This window comes from Marmota marmota, unplaced genomic scaffold, assembly GCF_001458135.2.
Source record: "Marmota marmota marmota unplaced genomic scaffold, marMar, whole genome shotgun sequence".
NCBI lineage: Eukaryota > Metazoa > Chordata > Mammalia > Rodentia > Sciuridae > Marmota > Marmota marmota.
In genome coordinates this window covers 38,733,575-38,755,423 of record NW_025999977.1, presented here as the reverse complement: position 1 = coordinate 38,755,423, position 21,849 = coordinate 38,733,575, and the positions used below count along the sequence as shown (strand labels likewise).

At 36.0% G+C, this 21,849-nt stretch overlaps 1 protein-coding gene across 1 annotated transcript in view; it reads left to right on the top strand.

The window, feature by feature from the left end:
- Nucleotides 1-2,975: 2,975 nt before the first annotated feature.
- Spdya (speedy/RINGO cell cycle regulator family member A) overlaps nucleotides 2,976-21,849 on the top strand; it is a 38,148-nt gene continuing 19,274 nt past the window's right edge. The window contains exons 1-5 of the mRNA XM_015479812.2: nucleotides 2,976-4,497; nucleotides 9,929-10,178; nucleotides 13,171-13,229; nucleotides 15,960-16,045; nucleotides 20,723-20,894. Coding sequence (XP_015335298.1) covers nucleotides 9,947-10,178; nucleotides 13,171-13,229; nucleotides 15,960-16,045; nucleotides 20,723-20,894 — 549 coding nt within the window. The 5' untranslated portion in view covers nucleotides 2,976-4,497; nucleotides 9,929-9,946. The remainder of the gene's footprint in view (nucleotides 4,498-9,928; nucleotides 10,179-13,170; nucleotides 13,230-15,959; nucleotides 16,046-20,722; nucleotides 20,895-21,849) is intronic.

Genomic DNA, 21,849 nt, shown 5'->3' with positions numbered 1-21,849 from the left:
CCATATAATTGCTTTTGTCTCTTTAAGAAAGAAGTCTCAGGGGGCTGGGGATGTGGCTCAAGTGGTAGCTCGCTGGCCTGGCATGCGTATGGCCCGGGTTCGATCCTCAGCACCACATACAAACAAAGATGTTGTGTCCGCCGAAAACTAAAAAATAAATATTAAAATTCTCTCTCTCTCTCTTAAAAAAAAAAAAAAGAAGTCTTAGGAGAAAGTTGATTTGAGTGTGTACTGCCCAAATGATTCATTGTCAAAACTGTGGCTGTTATTTGGTAAAATATTGGTAAATCTAAGAAGTAAAAGTGATGAGTTACTTGAACATTTTGCAGCTAGCATCTGACAGCCACATTGAGGAAGTTGTCTGTTCAAAACCAACCAAACATTTCAAGATACTTGTAATTACTTTCTTGCCTTCCTTTCTATAGGTTATATTCTTTTTTGCTGATCTTAAAGCAACTTCACATTTTTTAGGAAAATAGTATAGTTTGTGTGATATTTTCTTTCAAATTTTGCCCCAAAAGTAAGAGCACTTAAACCAGAAATAAAAACTTTAAAGTGGAGAGGCTATTTCTTCATATAACAAATAAGGATTAAGTCAAGATAGAAGTACAGGGAGAAAAAAAAAATGTTTTACACACACACACACTCTTCAGTAAGGAACAAAATAAGTGGTACAGTGGAGAAAACTCTTCCAGGCAGAAATTATTAATAAGTTCTGTTATTTTGTTAGATTGATTATTCCCGATACCCAGAGTTTATTTATGTCTTGTCTTTTCTGTTTAAGAGTAATTACCCAGGCTCCATTCTTGGAGACCCTATCTCAAAACAAAAAGAACTGGGGATGTAGCTCAGTGATAGAGTGCACCCCTGGGTTCAATCCCTAGTACAAAAAAATAAGCCCATATGACTCCTACACGGTGAAGAGGGGGGAGATTGCAGAACATAGCCACTATCCCTGCACCCAAATGGCTTGGAGGGTTGGGTAGAACACATAGAAAAGGAGTGCTGAAAAACATCAATTGGTGTCCTCTATTTAACCTTGCAAAGTTGAACATGTATATTTCCCAATAGCTCATCGGTTTTATTTTGAAACATTTATAGAAAAACTGCATGTGTGCATCATAGGGCATATACAAGAAGTATCAAAACTATTTGACTTTAAGCCATGAACACTGACCAATCAGACCCCGTGCCAGGTATAAACATTGCAGCTGATGACCAAGTCTGTATGAGAATGCTCAATGCATTCACAATAAAAATAAATAAAAGGCCCAAATGCCCATTGACAGGAGCATTGATGCAATATATTAATGGAGCAGAAGAAATGTAATAGTGATCTGCAGTGTCATTCATTAGCATGGTCAAATCTATGATGAATACAAAGGCTGAGTATTAATTCACAAATAAAACTTGTGTTTTAGGATAAATCTGAAGAAAAAGGAACCAGGGAAAAAGTGACCTATTGGAGACTAATGGAGGGAAGAGGACCATATAAAATCTAAACAGTACTGTTGTTCTGTTTCTTGGATATATGAGTCATATGGTTTTGGTGGATGGTACTTTCATGAGTTTTTGTTTTAGGCTTCAACCTACATATGTGTTACATGTATATTTTGTACATATATTTCCTTTTTTTAACCTTTCCTATTTTTAAGTTTATTTATGTCAGGTATTTGTTATAATAGCAGAAAACCGACTAACACATTCAAGTATGAGAACTGAATTTACCTTTTTAAAATTTTTTTTATTTAATTAGTTATACATGCTAGTAGAAATGCATTTATGCACTTTGATATATCATACATAGATGTGATATAATTTCTCAGTTTTCTAAGTGTACATATTGCAGAATCATTGGTCATGCAGTCACATATATACATACAGTAACAATGTCTGTTTCATTCTATCTTTCCTATCCCTGCATCCCCTCCCCTCCTCTCCCATCACTTACTTCTATCTAATTTAAGGTAAGGTGGTAATGCTATTTTCCCCTAGTCCCCCCTCACACCCCCCCCCGCCTTATTGTGAATTAGCATCCGCATATTAGAGAAAACATTCGTCCTGTGGGATCCGGCTTATTTCGCTTTGCATGATATTCTCCAACTCCAACCAATTACTGGCAAATTCCATAATTTCACTCTTCTTTTAAAAACATGCATACAGATTCCTTCATGTAAAAGTATATACACAAAAATATTTTTAAATAACTGATTAATAAGCTTCTGTAAAATGAGAACTGCAGAAAATGTTATAGGAGTTCAAGAGTGGCACAGAGCTCTGCACTTATTACTCAAATGATAATGGGATGATATAAGCTGGGTGTTAAAAGATGGAGACCAGATAGAAAATTTAAAGAGTAATGAAGAGAGCATACTACATGCAAGGTCAAAGAAGTGGGAAAAGTTTAAGACATGTTCAGAAAAAAGCAACAGAGTTAAAGAATTCTTACTTGTAAGAATGGAAAGAGATACATTTGGGAAAGTAGAATGGGAACAAACTGGAGGAGTTGTGGACACAGTGCAGAAGATGGTCAAGGTTATGGGCAATCAGCAATGATTTTTTAGTAAGGGAATAAACAGGGCCATCTTGAGAGATGGTGAACTGGATGGATAAGAGAGAAAGAATAGTCAAGAGTCTTCATTCAAATTCTTGGGTCCTCATTCAAGTTTCAGGTCAAATGAAAGATACAAGGAAAAAGCTAACAAAATCTACTTATGTTCCCAACCACTGCTTAACTGTTTACCCACAAAATGAAATTGTCCTACTTTTACAAATCAGGTGGTATCATTGCACACGTAGATTTGTTGATGTATAAGGTAAAATAATTTTCAGTAAGCTGTTTCCCCCAAAACTTTAACATTTATGTGTGTTTGCTGAGTTTAATATTTTACAGATTTTGTAAAATGCAAACTGCAAAGATTTTGGGATTCTGATGGGGACTATTTGTGTGTGTGTGTGTGTGGGGGGGGGTATGACTGAGGATTGAACCCAGGGCCTTGTACACTGGAGGAAAGCACTACTACCAACTGAGCTATCCCCAGCCCAAGATTTGGGGATTCTAAGGAGTACTTTCACCTAATTTCCTTTTGATATATAGTTGTGTATTTATCTGTCTAGAAAGTTCTAGAAGGGTAGCGCCATATTGTTTTAATTAATTTTCCTTCCCAGTTTGTTATATTGTGTTGTAGTGGGTAGTCATTATTCAGTACAACAAAAACACAAGTCTGGAAATTGATAATCACAGGAAACCCTGATACCTTGTAAAAGAGAAAAGAGAAACCTTGGACGCATCCTTGGGACCTCAAGAAATAAACTTGAAGCAGCCATTTTCCTGAAAATTTTACAACTAAATGGTGCTCTTGATCCATTCCCCCATTTAAAGGTCGTGAAGAAAATGCCAGAGGACTTTGTCAAGAAAAATTAGCTCTTAAGATGTCCTCTCTTCTTACCTGTAGGTGATTTTGCTAAGAAGGGACCCTAAGACTGGGTTTTCAGAGTTGCTGAATGACGAACTAAGGGAAGTATCACAAATAGGCAAGCCTAAATTACTTTTCTAAGTGTAATAATTATAGTAGCCAAAAAATCTGCAAGAAATCTAAATATCAAGTGATTTAAATACGACCCATCCGTTCTGTAATATTATGTAGTCATTAGAAACAAAAGACGGGCTGGGGATGTGGATTAGTCATACAGTGCTTGCCTGGCACGTGTAGAGGCCCTTGGTTCGATTCCCAGTACCACCTAAAGAAAAAGGTAAATGAAAGACTAGCAACGTGAAAAAAAAAAGTATTTTTTTTTTAAAGTGCATGAGTGTGAACGGAAGAAAAGCAGGTTCTGCGTGGGAAAAGGAAAGGAAAGGTGTGTGTGTGGGGGGGGTAAAAGCTGTGAAGGATCATTTTATTATTAAGTACCTACTACACCTCAGGCGTGGCGGGGGGCAAAGTCCTGCGGTTGACGAAATTTAGGGCTTAAAACAGTAGAACATTACTGTGTCATAAAAAAAAAAAAAACTTAATAAAAAACACTCTTGGTTTAAGCGGGTAACGTGACCGCGTACATGGTAACTGCGCTGCTGCATTCTCCCGGGAACCTCTCAAAGTAGGGACGAGAACTGTGGCCCCAGCCCTGCAGGGCCACACGGTCTGGCTGCGGGAAGCTAACCGTCTCATCACCGACTGATTTGGGGGCGTGTCGCTGGAAAAGAGAGCAAACTAGGAGGTGCCGCTAGCCGTGCAAGGGCCTCGCCCCGCAGCCGGATAACGGTAGAAGTGGGCTGAGCCGCCTGGGTCCGCGCAGGCGGGGACTTGGCGAGGCGCTGGCGTCAGCCCCGCCCTGCGGCCTGCCCTGCGCGCTGATTGGCCCCTCGGGCCACGCGCCGCCGGCTGCGGGCGGGGGCTCTGCTAGGAGGTGGTGAGGAGTCGAGCGACCTGCGCACAACCGCCTGAAGCCGGGAGCTGAGGCATAGGCGGGCGGCGCACCCTTCGTGGGTCTCCGCAGGTATCTCTGCTCGAACCGCGCGGTCGGGCCGGCAGACCAGCCTCCAGAGAGTTTCGGCTGTGTCTGGCCGGTCGGTGGCCGCTGGCGGCCCACTCCGCCGCCCACCTGTGTGAGAAAGTGGCCGCGTCTCTGCCCCCTAACNNCGCGACGCCCTAACGCGCGCACGAGCGCACGCCAGCTCCTGCGGCCAGGGGCTCGGGAGAGGGCGGCGTCCCGGAGGCTCGGGAGAGGCGAAGGCCGGGCGGGGCGGGCGTGCTGGTGCGGAGCTGGGGGAGCTGGGCAGGACGGGGAAAGGCCAGGCGGGAGGGACCGGGGGCTGGAGACGTCCCCGCACTCATTCACCGGGGTCGTAGGCGGTCCGGGTGCCGCAGGGAGAAACCCGGGGCCGGGCATCCGCCCGCCCGCCTCCTTTCCCCGGAACAGGGGCGGCGGTCTTGGGGTAAGTCCTGCCTTCCCCTCTTCCGCGGGTCCCAGGACACGCACCCCCGCCCCGGCGTCCGCACCAGCGTCCAGAGCGCCGGCCCGCGGTGGCGCCGTGCTGTGCCTTAGCCTGTACCTCCAGTTAGGCAGCTGCCCTCTTACAAGACTCCAGTACGACTGGGGACCACCTAGCTTCTAGTCCTTAGAAAAGCCTGTGACGTAGCCGGGAATAGAGGCGCACGCTTGAGATCCCCGGGACCCGGGACGCCGAGGCAGGAGGGTCGCAAGTTCAGGGCCAGCCTGGGCAACTTAGTGAGACCCTGTCTAAAAAAGGGCTGGGGATACGACTCAGGGGTAGAGCGCCCCGGGTCCAACCTTCAGTGCCTCCATCCCACAAAAACCAAAATACTGAGGTAAAGTACATTCTTTAGAGACGGATATGCTGTGATGAAATTGAGAACATGTACGTGTAGTTACGAATTCTATAACTAGCATGTTTCCAAATACCAGCGAATTCCGTTACCAATAAGAATTTAACATTTAAATATATTTAGTACTTGAAGTGAAACTTGGCTCAAACTCATATTCAAACCCTTCTTTCCTTGAAAGACACCCTTCCTGGTAAAGAAGATACAAAAAATGATGCTGCTACAGTTTTTGCTAAGCATTCAGCACTGTGCTAGGTATTACCCATGTGGTTCCTTTTCTCAGACTCTACAAAATATGGTATTATTGATAATACCTAATGTGTCATTTTTACTGAGTACTTACATCTACTGGATTCTGAGTAAACCTAAGTGCTTTTATTTCAATATCATGAGTGAGGAAACCGAGGCTTCCAGAAGTTAAATAACCTAAGGTCACATAGCTAATGAGACATAATCAAGTCTTAAATCCTGAACCAGTCCCTTTTGCGTTTAGACCGATTTAAGTACCCTCTCTTTAGAAAGAAACAAAAAACCCACTCATTTGAATACTGTTCTAGCTGTTGTTCATTTTCTTCTAATCATTGCATGTTCATACTTCCTGCCTCATTTTCTAACTTTAATTCTATTCAGCTGAATATTCTATTCACTCCTACCACTACATGGAAGTGTATTATACGTAATACAATTTCTAATCAGATTTGAATTCATCAAAGGAACTGTGCCAATTAATTATTTTTAAAATGCCTTAGCACTTACTGGGATTGTGGTTCAGATGTAGAGCACCCACCTAGCATGCGTGAGGGCACTGGGTTCGATCCTCAGCACCACATAAAAATAAAGATATTGTGTCCACCTAACTAAAAAATAAATATTTGAAAACAATGCCTTAGCACCTAACAGTTGGATGAGGTCAAAAGCCTTTATAACCATTAGATGATTAAAAATTGAAAAATTTAAATCATCAAAATTATGGAGATATAATAACTGTAGCAAAACTTCCAGCAATTTGCCAGAATATTTTTTCTCAATTTGCTGTATTATTTTTCAATAATTAGATAATGCTGTTTATGATAGAAATGTTGTAGTCATTTCAATAAAGATTCTTCTTAAGTTATTTTATCAAAAAGATTATTATATACAAGGCCCTTGGTTCAATCTCCACCCCAACCCCCAACCCCCACCCCCCAAAAGTGGTTCTTCCTCATAGTAGTGGCTTAACTCAAACATTAAATGAAGCCAGATATAGTGGCATATGCCTATAATCCAAGCTAATTCAGAGGCTGAAATGGGAGAATTATTTGAGGGGTTTGAGACTAGCATGGGCAACATACACCCCAAAGACAAGAAGCCACTGCCACAATTTATCATGTGCAGTTAGACTGCAAATGCTAGAATTAAATTTGTATATTGTTTGCATTATCACTAGGTTTATGTTTTCCTCGCAAGGTGATAATAAGTAACATTGGAATGCTAACTGTATGTCTAGTATTTGACAATGATTTCATTTAATGTTTAAAATAGTTATTTAGTGGTTAAAAAATATGAGATTTGGAGTGAAATAGTCTTGGATCCAAGTTCTACTTTTATCACTACATGGTTTATGGGCAAATATCCTAACTTCTCTAAGCCTCAAATTTTTCATCTAGAAAATAAGGTAAAATACCCAACTTACTGAGATGTTTTGAGAATTAAATGAGATTATGTCTGACACATTATCAAGTGCTCAGTGTGTGATTGCAATTATAAGGCAGCTGCAACTTACCTGACTGCCCTGACTTGAGTTGCCAGTGGATTTGCTGTTAGATCAAATAGACAAATGAATCTCCAAACTACTTCTGCTTCTCTTGTATGATTCTATGCACATTGTGCCAGAGAAGAATTATTTCAGATACCCATAGAATTTATTAGATATATTTACAAAATATAATTTTAAATCTCAGATATTTTATTCAAATATGAATTTTACTTTTGCTTTTCTGTGATGATGGGGATTGAACCCAGGACCTTGTGCATACTTGTGCATACCTTTCACCATGCCAGAGGGCTTTACCTCTTGGCCACTCTCCAGCACCTTGGTAAGATTTTTTTAAATGTTAGTATAACCCATGTAAAAATTCATTAAAGAATTTTACTATAGGAGCAATAGTTTTTTCTATTCCCCCTCTTTGCCTATCTCTTGCCCTCAAAAAATGGCCTGTATTTAGATTTGCCTTTCATTCTTTTCCTCTTACTTGCAAGCAGAACTCCTCTTCTCTTGATATATCTAAACAAAAAGCACAATTGAGGTGAATTTGATTGAGACTATAACATTGATATCTCCTTGCCTTAAGCCCTTTATCCACAACTTTCCTATCAAAGTTTGCTTATTAACATCTGTATATCTCTATTTGGGAATTTCAGATATTTGCTTTCTTTTGTTTTTCTCAAATTTTATATTAAATATCCCAATACATAACCAAAGGTTTAATGGACTAATGTAAAGAGGCCTACTGAAAGCATATTTTGCCTTTTTGAGTGATAGAAAAATTGCATTGTATTTCATGATTTATCCGTGGTTGTTTTTATATGAAAACTACTTACAACTATTTACCATTGAATAAAAATCATATCCTGAAAGATGTGCTACAGCTATTCTGTATTCTGGTACATCCCACCTCTGAGCCTAGCCCACACCACCCAACCCAATTTGAGATATCTATATCCATCTAGATATAAGGCTGCTCTTACTCAGAAAAGATGCAGATGAGGCCTCCAGCTGTCTCCCAGATGAAGTGGGTAGGAAAGAGCAGAAAGTTCTTACACACATTTCAAGGCTCATGTTATCACTTATTCATCTTTGTATGGAGTTATGGCACCCCTACTCCAGTTTCATAATTACTTTTAATTTGGCTGGACCTTAAGATAAGATCTAGGAAAAAGGATGGGGGGAGGAGAGGGAATCAAAATAGGAGAGAACCAATTAAGGATAATTTCTTCCTCCAAGTTCTTTGTAATGTGGCATCTAATACAGTAGCCACTATCCACATATGTCTATATTCAGTGGCTGGTGCAACTGAAGAATTTTTTACTTTAAATTGAAAAAGTGAAGGAGTATAAAATATTTTCCCTTATACACTTTATTTTTTATAGGACTTACATTTCATGTGAACTGTTAATTTACATTTCATGTAAATTGTTAAAAAAAAAGCACCATAATTGTAAATAAGTGTAAATAACACACTAGATTTCAAATATTTAGAATATAAAATATCTTATTTATTTTTATATTGATTACCTGTTAAAAATGATATTTTGGATATATTGGTTTGCCTTTTCTTTTTAAATGTGGTTCTAAAATAGTGTAAAATTATATATGTGGCTCTCATTATATTGGACAGTGCTGCTCCAGCCTCACTACATCCAATCTTATTTTCCATTCCTTCCTTCAGCAGGGAAATTTCTGAGGGTCAGGAAGGAGAATCTGAACCTAAATCCTTGAACACCAAGGGAGGCATGGCTGCCTGGGTCACTGTGAGTCATGGATTCAGAGGTTCTCATTAGGATCTTAGAGTAGTATACTGCTTTGCCCATTCATACCTCCATTTCCCAAGTACCCTAAAAACACACTGACCACAGAAGTAATACTAACTAGTATCTATGTTTAGTAATCACCACCAAAGTAATGTTCATGTATATGGTTAAATACTGATGGATTAACTTTGTTTCAGATTTTATTAGATCATAACACTGTATATTCATATACATTTATTATCAGCCATTCCAATAGGATGATCATATACTCAAAATGTTTAAAAATAGAACAATTTATGAAATTGTCATACATTTCTTTGCTAGAATTATTTTCAACTAGTCAATAAATACCAATAAATGCTATTGAATAAGCAACTGTAACAAAAAAAGGAATTTACAGATATTTTTATGGAAAGGGTTGCTTTTCAGTACAACACTTGACATCAGTAATTAAGTTCTAGTTGTTAGACAAGTTTCAAGTCTCAATTTATCACCTATTTATCTTTCTATGGAGTTTATAGTACCCCCACCCCAACTCCATAATTACCTCCAATTTAGTTGGACCTCAGGATCTAAGAAAAAGAATAGGGGGAGAGGAGTGAAACATAATAAAGGAAAGAGAATTATGGAACCAGTTAAGTTCTATAATTGGTGATAGTTTGCCTTATTCTATAAAATAATTTGAGGGTGGTGTTTAACAACCATGTAATAAAATTATGCCAGTTCAAGCAGAATAAAAAAAAATCAGGTAAAAAGAACACCACAAATAGATAATGAACTCAGCATGGTTTTTATACTTGCAAATTTAGTTCTAATTCCAGAATAGTCGAAGCAAAGTGGTATACAGTATCTGATTATTTGGGAAGAGAAAGTATATTAGCTACCCAAAAGAAGCATAGCTTTTCCTGGCACTGAATTCTAAAAGCAATTTCTAATGTGAGTCAGTATCACAAATAACATTTTTAATAGCAAGTTCAGTAACAGTTCAGATGACTGCTTCCGGTAGATTACTCAATTAGTTTTTATATAGAAATGAATGAATGTGATAAATAATTAATGTTTTATTTTTACAGGAATCTTGGGGAACCAAAATGAGGCACAATCAGATGTGTTGTGAGACACCACCTACTGTCACTGTTCACGTAAAATCAGGGCCGAATAGATCACATCAGCCTAAAAAAACCATTAATCTGAAGCGTCCTATTTTTAAAGATAGTTGGCAAGCATCTGAAAAAAATGCATATAATAACAAATCTAAACGCCCTAAAGGACCTTGTCTGGTTATACAGCGTCAGGAAATGACTGCTTTCTTTAAATTATTTGGTAGGTTTAAAATATCTAATAGTGTAATTATAAAATATATTAAATTATAAACATATATTTTATCATTTTCATAGAGACCTAAGAGAATAATATTATTTTCTGTGTCAAATGTTCCATCTCCAACCAAGTTTGCATTTGTTTTTACTAGTCTTTTTTTAAATGTTGGAGTTTTGATTGCTTTTCTTGCTAATGGATTAAAAATTCAGATTCATCTAAAATGAGCAGCACACATATGTAATTCCAGTAACTCAGGAGGCTGAGTCAGGAGGATCAAAAATTCAAGACCAGTCTCTGCAATTTAGTGAGATCCTGGGGGTGGAGCTCAGTTCCCAGTACCAAAAATTAATTAATTCAGACTCATCTAGCTTCTAGACTACTTAAATCCAAGTGAATCAAATGTAGATTATGAGCACTTTCGGATCGTAGCATGAGTTTTATTTGACATAAAGTAAAATAATACATGAAGACTCAAGTGAGCTACCAACCCAGGCTTAAGGGTTTCCCAGGACTTTCACAGCTAAAACCAAGCAAATGGATGTTGGTTTCTCTAGAAAAGTTCAGTATTACAAGTATTATATCTTGGGAATATTATAAAAAATTAACAAATGTTTTATCATGTTCACATAAAATTTGAGTTTGAATTTGTTCAAATCATGAGACAATGCTCCTATGCTGATAAATTCTGTAATAGGCAAAAAGAATCTTCTTTATAGTACTTCTACTAGCCAAGAAAGAACAGGAATCTTTATTTGGAGATATGGTAAGTAAGGTAGACAGATTAGAAAATGGGGTAGGCTACATGGGTTCTGGGAAGTACCTTTGGGAATGAATAAAGTCAATTGATACCGTAATTTGGTGGACATAGGTAACAGTTCTCCTTGTTTATAGAGGAAAGCCAGTTGCATTAAGGCAAGCTGGTTAAGATATAAAGAAACCAATGAAAAAAGTGAGATCTTTAAAAAGAAGAAGGAAAAGGAAATATATATAAGGAATAAAAGTAGAAGAAGATATAAAAAAAATGCTCCCTCATCAGGAATTAGAATGTTAACACAAGTTTCCCTTTCTCCTTATTAAGGATAGGACATAGGCTGGGGTCATAGCTTAGTGGTAGAGCATTTGCCCAGCGTGTATGAGGCATTAGGTTTGAGTGTCAGCACTGCATATAAATAAAAACATAAAGGTCCATTGACAGCTAGAAAAGTGTGTGTGTGTGTGTGTGTATGTGTATATGTATGTGTGTATATGGGTGACAGTGACAAAAATTGGGGAACATAGCTCAGTGGTGGTGCTTGCTTAGCACATGTGAGGCCCTGGGTTTGATCCCCAATACCACAAAAAAATTTAAAAATTGTATAGGATAAAATTATTTCTTATAAACTTCTTTAGTACCGATAACTGGTCATCAGATACATGAGAAAATACCTACTGTTAGCTTTGGTAACAAGAAATAAAAATGGAAGCTCGTGTGGTGGCACATACTTGTAATCTCAGCAACTCAGGAGGCTGAGTAAGGCAAGAGGATTGCAAGTTCGAGGCCAGTCTCTGCAATTTAGCAAGACACTATGTCAAATTTTAAAAGGGCCAGGATGTAGCTCAGTGTTAAAGTACCCCTGGGTTCCATCCCTAGTACCACCCCCTCAAAAGCCAAAAATTAATTCTCAGGAAAATCAGTAGTTATTCTTAGAACTTTCCAAAATTTTATTACATTGATGATATTTGTAGCATGTAAAATAACTATAAAGGAATTATGCTTTGTTATATAAAATGTGGGGTGGGAGAATGAGCTGGGCCCAATGCTGCATGCCTTGTAATCTCAGCTAGTTGGAAAGCTAAGGCAGGAGATGACAGATTCAAGGCTAGTCTTGGCAATTTAGACCCTATCAATATAAAAATAAAAAAGGCTGGACTGTATCTCAGTGGAAGAGTGTCCCTGTGTTCAATCCCCCATACCACAAATTAAATAAATAAATAAAAATAAAAGGAAAGGGTAGGGGAATGCAAAAAAGCAGATTTTCCTAGATTATATCCTAAAAACTACCAATATATTTTGAGATTATGTATTTTCACCTTTAGTATTTATGTTTTCCCAAATTAAATATTAATTATAAATAGTAAATTTTGAACCTCTTTTTTAATAAATATTTTCATATGTATTTGAATAATAGATAAGTGAAACAGATAAATAAAAGAGAAAATCCAACACTAAAATCCCTGGAAACTGAAAGGAAGTATTCATGCTGGGTACAACACTTATAATCCCAGCAGCTTGGGAGGCTGAGGATCATAAGTCTAAAGCCAGCCTCAACAATTTAGCAAGGCCCTAAGCAACTTAAGCACCCCTGGGTTCAATCCCAGTTACCAAACAAAAAACCAATAAAACAGTATTCATTAAATAATTTGTTTAAAGCTGAATTATCTATCAGTTTTCATTTCCAACTGTACTTTGGAACCGGGCACAGTGGTGCATGCCTGTAATCGCAGTGGCTCTGGAGGCTGAAACAAGAGGATCTCACAAAGCCAGCCTCAGCAATGGCAAGGCACTAAGCAACTCAGTGAGAACCCTTGACTCTAAATAAAATACAAAATAGGGCTGGGAATGTGGCTCAGTGGTTGAGTGCCCTTCAGTTCAATCCCCAGTACCCCCCCCAAAAAAAAAGTTTGATTTTGGAAAGAAATGATGAGCTAGAATTACATAATATGCTCTAGGTAGTCAATAAACAAAACACATACCATTCTCCCTTAAAGCTGAGCTTCATACATAGGGAGGGGAGGCAAATCAGATGGAAAGATAAAAGATAAGGCAGTAGCTTTTTGTATGGTACTTGCTATAGCAAATATGGTAACTACTGACAATTACACCTTAGACTACACCGGTCTAGCCATTTTTGTTGGATTTCTAAGCATCATTTATAATATCTTGATATAGAAAGTAAGTCTTCAAAAGGAGATATTTTATTATTAAAAGGTAAGTCATAGCTGTGTTTTGTTGTAGATGATGATTTAATTCAAGATTTCTTGTGGATGGACTGCTGCTGTAAAATTGCAGACAAGGTAAATTTGGTAACAATATAAATCATTAGCATTTATTATGTTACTAGATCATCAGAACTTTAATAAAACACTAAGAGCTTATTTTACTAAGACTAGGAAAACAGACTGCATTGTTTCTTCAACACAAAATCCTTACACCTTAATTTTTGGAATAATATACTACATAGATTTCAGTGAATATTATTGATTAGATTTAAATGAAGTTTATATCTAAGTTTATATCTTTTATTGAAAACAAGAATCAATATAGACTTGATACATTTTTATTAGAATTATTACCTTTTATCAGGCTGCAGGGAAAATATTTTGAGATTCACTCCTTTTGTAGCAGTTTCTTAAACATTTGAATATTTGAATATTTTATTAAGATAAAACAAGGGCTGGAGTTGCGGCTCAGTGGTAGAGCACTTATCTAGCATGTGTCAGGCACTGGGTTCAATATTCAGCACCACATATAAATAAAGAAAAATAAAAAGGTTTAAAAAAAAGAAAGAAAGCTATAATTGAAAAAAAAAAAAGATAAAACAAACAAATAGGTATAATCTCAGTGATTCCAGAGGCTGAGGCAGGAGGATTGTAAGTTCTAGACCAACATCAGCAATTTAGCAAGATCCTGTCTCAAAATTAATAAAAAGGCCTGAGAATGTAGTCAGTGGTAAAGTGCCCCTGCACCTGCTGCCCCGCACCAAATCTCAATGATTTTGTAGGGTAAAATTAGTTTATCATGTTTTTTATTTAGGGCTATTCAAGTTTACATAATATCTAACTTACATTCTCAGAACAATGCTGTTTTTATGCTTTTTTCTTTAATAAAACAGTGGAATACATTACAACTCATATATAGAACTCAATTTTTTCATATCTCTGTATATGTAGTAATTCACACAAATTCGTGTCCCATACGTGTACTTTGGATAATAATGATCATCACATTCAACCATCATTAATTACCACATGCCCACTCCCTTCCCCTCCCACCCCTCTGCCCTATCTAGAGTTCATCTATTCCTCCCATGCTCCCCCTCCCTATGCCTCTATGAATCAGCTTTCTTAAAACATTCTGCATTTGTTTTTTTTTGTGATTGGCTAACTTCACTTAGCCACATTTTTATGCTCTGTTATTAGACAAAAGAGAATTGTTTCTATGCTTTTTGAGTTAGCTAAATAGTTACAATTTCAGCTTTGTAAGTGCCATTTTAGACTAGGCAGTCATGTTGACAGTTCAGCATAACTTCACATCACACTTTAAATGTGTAAACAAAAGGAATGATTGGAAATTTAGCTTATGATTAAGTACTACTAAGTATTGAAGTGAATGTTTTTACTTCCCACTTAAGATGGCAAAGATAAAATGAAAAGTGTTTATTTTAAATTTTGGAAACTTCATTTTTGAAAATTCCAAATATATACAACTTAAAGTAAATCATATTGTATGAAGGCCCACTGGGTACTTCTCATCTGGCTACCACAGTCATGAATTCATGGCCATTTTTGTTTCTTCTAAATCCCTGCCCTTGAGACTGGATTATCTTCAGGCAAATTACAGACATCCTAGCCTTTAATCCATAAATATTTTTAAATAAAGGATTTTAAAACATAATCACAATGTCACTAACACTTTAAAATTTACAGTAATGTTTTAATATCAAATATCCATTTTCTGTGGAATCGTTTTTTTAAACTTTATGGCTTTTTTTATGCATTAAAGTTGTGGACAGCAGGGGGCAGTAGTTGAAAAGAGAACTGTATCAACACTACTTTAATAATCCTTTACCAGAAGTCACATGAAAACTTGGAATCACCTTGGTGCCCAATACTGTGACTATAAGATGAATGGGTATTTTATGAGAAAGAAAATATTACAATTATAACTTGTTTGTAATTTGAATAGTAAGATCCTGTTGTGTTCTAATAACAGGTTAGCCATGTGGCTTTCTAATAATACATTTAAAATATGTTTTCCCCGTGGGTGTGGAGTCATCTTATTCTAATTTCTTGAGTTATTTAGAAAACTCCTGAAAGTTACTTGAAAAATAAGTATCAGGGTTCAGTGGTAGAGCATATATTTAGCATACATGATGCCACATATTTAGCATACATAATCACCAGCACCAAGAAAAAAAGGCAGGGAGGTGAGCATGGATGTCTACAAATAAAAGTTTAGAAGAAAAGTGTATTGTGTGTGTGTACACACACACACACACACACACACACACACAAATATAAAGCAAATGCTGCAAAATAATAATTTGTGAGTCTATATGAACCATGTATAGTTACTTTAATATTACTTCAACTTATCTATAGGTTTGAATTTTAAGTTAGAAAAATGGGGTTTTAATTCAAAAAATTATTTACAAATAAAATTTAGGAGTCTTATCTAGTTAATAAATGGTCAATAACTATCACTATTGACATGGATTGATTACAGGAAACAAAAAAAGTACTCAAATTGATACTATAATAAAGATAATGCTTTTTAACTTGTTTATAAAAAAAATTTTAAATTTAACTATTTGGGGCTGGGGATGTGGCTCAAACGGTAACGCGCTTGCCTGGCATTCGCCATTCGCGGGGCGTTGGGTTCGATCCTCAGCACCACATAAAATAAAATAAAGATGTTGTGTCCACCGAAAACTAAAAAATAAATATTAATAAATAAATAAATAAATTTAGCTATTTGGACAATTTATGAAAGCAAATGTTAATTTCTAACTTTTTTCCTTATAGTATCTTTTGGCTATGACCTTTGTTTATTTCAAGAGAGCTAAATTTACTATAAATGAGCATACCAGGATAAATTTCTTTATTGCTCTGTAAGTATGCTTTCTATGATGTGATTTTATGTTATTTATAATGTATGAGATAACTTATTTAAAACAGAAGCAGTTAAAACTTTATGGATATCTTTGCTGGTGTGGTGGTGCATGTCTATAATCCCAGTGGTTTGGGAGGCTGAGGCAGGAGGATTTTGAGTTCAAAGCTAGCCTCTGCAAAAGTGAGGCACCAAGCAACTCAGTGAGACCCTGTCTCTAAATAAAATACAAAATAGGACTGGGGATGTGGCTCAGTAGTTGAGTGTCTCTAAATTCAATCCCTGATACCCAACCAACCAAAAAAAACAAAAAAACTTTATGGGTATCTTTGAATAGACCTTCCTGTATAAAATCTATGCATTTTTTTACCTTAATATGATATTTTTATGTTCTTTTCATTGAGCTTATCATGCTGCATGCCTAAGACTTATTGTTCAATATTCCTCTCGAGTTTGTATTGTGCCTTTTACAGTTTTCAGAGTGTTCCCATATACATGATCTCAAATTCTCTTCTTTATGACTTAAAAAAAAAAAAAAAAAAAGCTAGGATTTTGCCGGGGCTGTGGCTGGGTGGTGGAGTGCTTGCCTGGCAAGTGTGGGGCACTGGGTTCAATCCTCAGTACCACATAAAAATAAATAAATGGATTAAAGGTATTGTGTCCATCTACAACTAAAAATATTTTTTTAAAAGCTAGGAGATTCTCTTTTAAATTTCCAGTTAATATACAATAAAAATCATTACTATCATTGCCCTTTTACATTGAACATTTTGTGGGAAATAAGTCTAGACATACTCTTTTGTGTATCTATGTCTATAAGATAGCAGTCATTCATGTTTAATTCTTTTGGTATCCACTGACTATTTTACTGAACACAGTGAACAAAGGAATATAGTTTGTTTTCCATTAACTTTGTGTTAGTTCATGTAAACTTTGTGATCTGTTAAATGATTTTAATGATGTGATTTTCCAATCTGTAAGTCAGAATTCAGCTAATAGAAATGTAATTTTAAAATATATTTTGGAGGGGCTGGGGATATAGCTCAGTTGGTAGAGTGCTTGCCTTGCATGCACAGGCCCTGAGTTCCAGCACCACACAAAAAACCATACAGTCACACACACACACACACACACACGTATATGTACGTGTGTGTGTGTGTGTGTGTATATGGGCTGGGGTGTTGCTCATTGGTAGAGTACTTGCCTAGCATGTGTGAGACCCTGGATTCAATCCCCAGGACAAAAAAAATATATATATATACATATATATATACACTATACATACATACACACACACACACACACATTTTTTTGTTTTCTATCTTATATCTGGATATAATGCAACATCAAACTTACAGTATCTATCAACATCAAAGAGTAAGTTTTTACCTAAAGTCTATTTTAATTTGGAATTAGAGTTATTAAAGAAAGAGTTATTAAAGGCATAAGACTAGAAGAAACTGACTGTTGCATTTATTAAAGAGACATACTTTCCAATACATAGGAAAAAGTGAACTCAAATTTAAAATTTGGTGATGATCGCTAAATTGGAAGAATATAATAGTATTAGCAAATACTGAGTATTACATACAAAGCACCATGACATTTTTTATATATTAATATATTTAGTTTTCCCTGTGAAATAATTTTTTCTGAGACAGGGTCTCACTGTGTTGCTTAGTTGTTGGCCTTGAAATCGTAATCCTTCTCCGTTAACCTCCTCAGTAGGTAGGATTATAGGTTTAGTCACCATGCCTCCTTGAAATGCATTTTTTTTATTTATTTATTTTTTTTTAAATATTTATTATTTTTAGTTTTCCGCGGACACAACATCTTTGTTTGTATGTGGTGCTGAGGATCGAACCCGGGCCGCACGCATGCCAGGCGAGCGCGCTACCGCTTGAGCCACATCCCCAGTCCAAAATGCATTTTTTTTAAATCACCGGTTTACAGATGAGGAAACAGACTCAGAAAGATTAATTATTTTCGAAGATCACGAAAGTTAGTAAGGAGCAGAGATGAGGTACAAATTCAGCTGTGATTTACCAATAGTCAAATTCAGCCATTGACACCAAGTTAAATGGCTGTTTACATGTCTCAGTATTATATCTGTATGTTGATATAATATCTTTTATAGTTTTTTCTCACCTGAGAATTTTTTTAAAACCTGGAACTTTAAATCTTACTAGAAGCCTTAAATTGGATTTGTTTCACATGTTTTGTAAAGTTACCATTAAAGCACTTGTCAGCATGTACTATGTAGTGAGTAGTCTGTAGGTTGCATCTCATGTTGTAATGTAAGTTCTATGTTAAAAATAACATGAATTATAATTTCCATTCTATGTCTAGTCATAATTTTTTGTATAGCCTGACTCAGTAGTTCCTATATTTTCTATTAGCTACAGTTCTAAAACTGAATTTCTTTTCCTTTCTATATAATCTTAGTTTCCTTTCAATATATTCTTATAACACTCTGAACTTCTATTATCACTCTTCCATATTCTCTTTCATGGTTTTTTGTTTCATATTTACTTGCCTCCTCTACTTAACTGCTCCTTAAGATCAAAGAACATGTATTTTTTTTCCCCACATAGGAAGGGTTACATTCAGGGCCTCAGTGTTAAGAAAATGCTCTACCAGTGAGCTACATCCCCATTCTTTTTTAAAATTTCATGTTGAGACAGTCTTCCTAAATTGCCCAGGCTGACCTCAAATTTGCAATCCTCCTGCCTCAGCCTCCTGAGCAGTTGGGATTACACATATTCCCTACCACACCCAGTTCATGTATCTTTTTTTTTTTTTTTAATTTCATCCTTCAATGACTACAATAGGAAGTTCTTAATTCTTTACTTGAATAAACATAATTATTACGCAAAAGAAATGGACTCTGCACCAAGGAAATCTGTTTCAAGTTGGAGGATATCTTCCTCATATGTGATAGAGATTTTGTCATACTGAACATGAAAAAATTGTTAATGTAGAGTAGAATCATGATGTGATCCCAATATGGCTCCAAAGTACATTATAGATTTTTGATATTTTTCAGATGTATTTATCCCCTTATTTTAACAGGGTACTTTTTAAATTTTCTGCCCATGATTCCTTGTTCCCTATGTATTTTGTAATATTTTTGTTGTATATTACCCATCTTTCCTGAAAAATCAACTATGGGGCTTGCATTATTTCAGATGGCAAATCTGCTCCATCCTTAACTTTGTTCCTGTATTATCTAACATGTCTCATATTTTTTCTGACTGCTTTTAATATTTTTTATCATTAGTTTTGAGCAATGTACTTTGGTATAATTTTCTTCATGTCCATTTGGCTTTGAAGATTTATAATTTTCATCAAATTTTTAAAATGTTCAGCCATTATTTCTTTAAATATTTTTCTGCATACCCACTGACTTAAGAGACTCTAATTTCACCTTTATTAGACTTTTGGGGGTTATCCCACATCTAAATGATGCCCTGTTCATGATTTTTGTTCCTTTTTTTTCTCTGTGTATGTCATTTCAAATAGTTTCTGTGCCTTCAATTCACAAATCTTCTATAGTATTTAATCTGCCATTAATTCCAGTATAATTTTCTTCTTCTTCTTTCCTCCTCTTTCTCTCCTCCTTTTTTCCTTCTCCTTCCTCCTCCCCCTCTTTTGCTTCCTTTTTCTCTTCCTTCCTCCCTCTCCTTCTTCTTATTCCTCCTCCTCTTTCCTCTTCTTTCCCCTCCCTTCTTCCCTCCTTCCTTCCTTCCTCCCTTCCTCCCTCCCTTCCTTCCTTCCTTCCTGGCTTCAAACTCACAATCTTCCTACCTCAGCCTCCCTAATAGCTGGGATTACAGGCATCATTTAGTGTAGTTTCATCGTATTTTCATGTCTAGACACACATTTTCAATGTCTATTTTTTGAGCATATGGATTAATTTTAACTTTAAAAATATTTTTCAGTAGATGGACATAATACCTTTATTTTATTTATTTTTATATGGTGCTGAGGATTGAACCCAGTGCCTCACACATGCCAGGCAAGTCCTCTACAACTGAGCCACAACTCAGCCCTAATTTTAACTTCTAATGCCCTTGTTTAGTTTTGATTGATTGGTTATTCTTATTATGGATTGTTTTCCTTCTTCTGTGCATGCCTGGTCCCTCTCAAATATTTGATAGAATTCTGATCTCCATTCATGTATACAGAAACTACCTGAATCTAGGGAAAGATTATTTTAAAAAATATTAGGAAACAGTGTTTAACATTCATTCACATAGAGCTGGAACGATGTCTGTTTCTACCAACCAGACTGAAAATTCTTAATTTATGAAGTTTTAAGAACTCAAGAACTCAGGAAGTTCTTGCCTCAGGTAGTTATCAGTAATTAGCCTCAGACTCAACATTGCTCCAGATACATATAAGAAATAATAAAATCAGGACATGGAAGGATCCAGTTGTTTCCAAGTAACTTAACTGCATCCCAATATGAAACTTAAGATTTATAGGAGTACAAAAATACCCAGAACCCAACAAGGTAAAATTCCCTATATCTCTATTTTTGGTATGCCTTTCTTTAAATTATGAGTAAAGTTGAACATCTTATATGTGTTTAAAAGCCATTTGTATTTCTTTTTGTTGTTGTTAACTATTCTTTCTGTCCTTGCCCATTTCTTTTTTGGGTTATTGGTCTTACTAGGTATCTGGCTAATACAGTTGAAGAAGATGAGGAAGAATCCAAGTATGAAATTTTTCCATGGGCTCTAGGGAAAAACTGGAGAAAACTGTTCCCTAATTTCTTAAAGTTAAGGGACCAACTCTGGGATAGAATTGATTATAGGGCTATTGTAAGCAGACGATGCTGTGAGGAGGTAAGGACTTTAAAATGCTTACATATGTAACCTTTGTCTTCTGTTTATTTAATTTTCCTTTCTTTTTAATATGGTTTTAATGTTTCTTTTTTGTTTTGTAAATGTAAGCATATATAATAAACCTGACCATTACTATGTCTACCATTTCTGAATTACCTTATTGGTATTTGAATTTGTGTCATAATAATTAAAAATTGTCATTTCTGTTTTTCAGAGCAGGCTACTCCTATAGTACTTTTATTTTAATGTGCTTCTCGTTCCTAGAAGATCACCAATATATTAGGAAAGAGTGATGTGAGCATACCAAAATAAATGCTTATTAAGGATTGTAATAACTCTGCAATTGAATCAACAATTTATGCTAAATATGTGATATTTCAAGTTCCCAAGATTGAAGTATATAATTTAAATTAAATATTTTTTAAACCCATATCTCTATTCACATAGAATACGTTGTTTCCTTGATGTTAGATTTCAAGGTAAACCAAAAGGACACTAAAAATTTTAAAGTCAATTATTTGATCAAATGTTTTGGTTTTTAATAAAGAAAGCTAATGTTTCAAACTAAAGGAAAATTTGAGAGAAAACTAAATGGAGAACAGTGATCACTGTAAGCTCTTGTATTAGTTTAGAAATTTTGATAAATGTAAGGTAGATTAATTTATCACTAAGTTAAATCCTATACAGTTAAATGATTATGGGCCAAAAGGAACCAATTAAAAGATTAGTGGCAAACCTAAGTGAAGACTTCAGTGGTATGTCACAGAATTCTGCCTAGAACCAATCTTGTTAATTATATTTATTAATGAATAAAGATAAAACAGACATGCATATTTATAGGATAAATTAAGAGGATTGTTGACTCTTGGGAAAAGATTCAGAAATAACTTAAAAGAATACACAGTAAGTCAAGCTTTTATAAGATTAAATTCAGTAGATGAAAAGTTGGATGTAT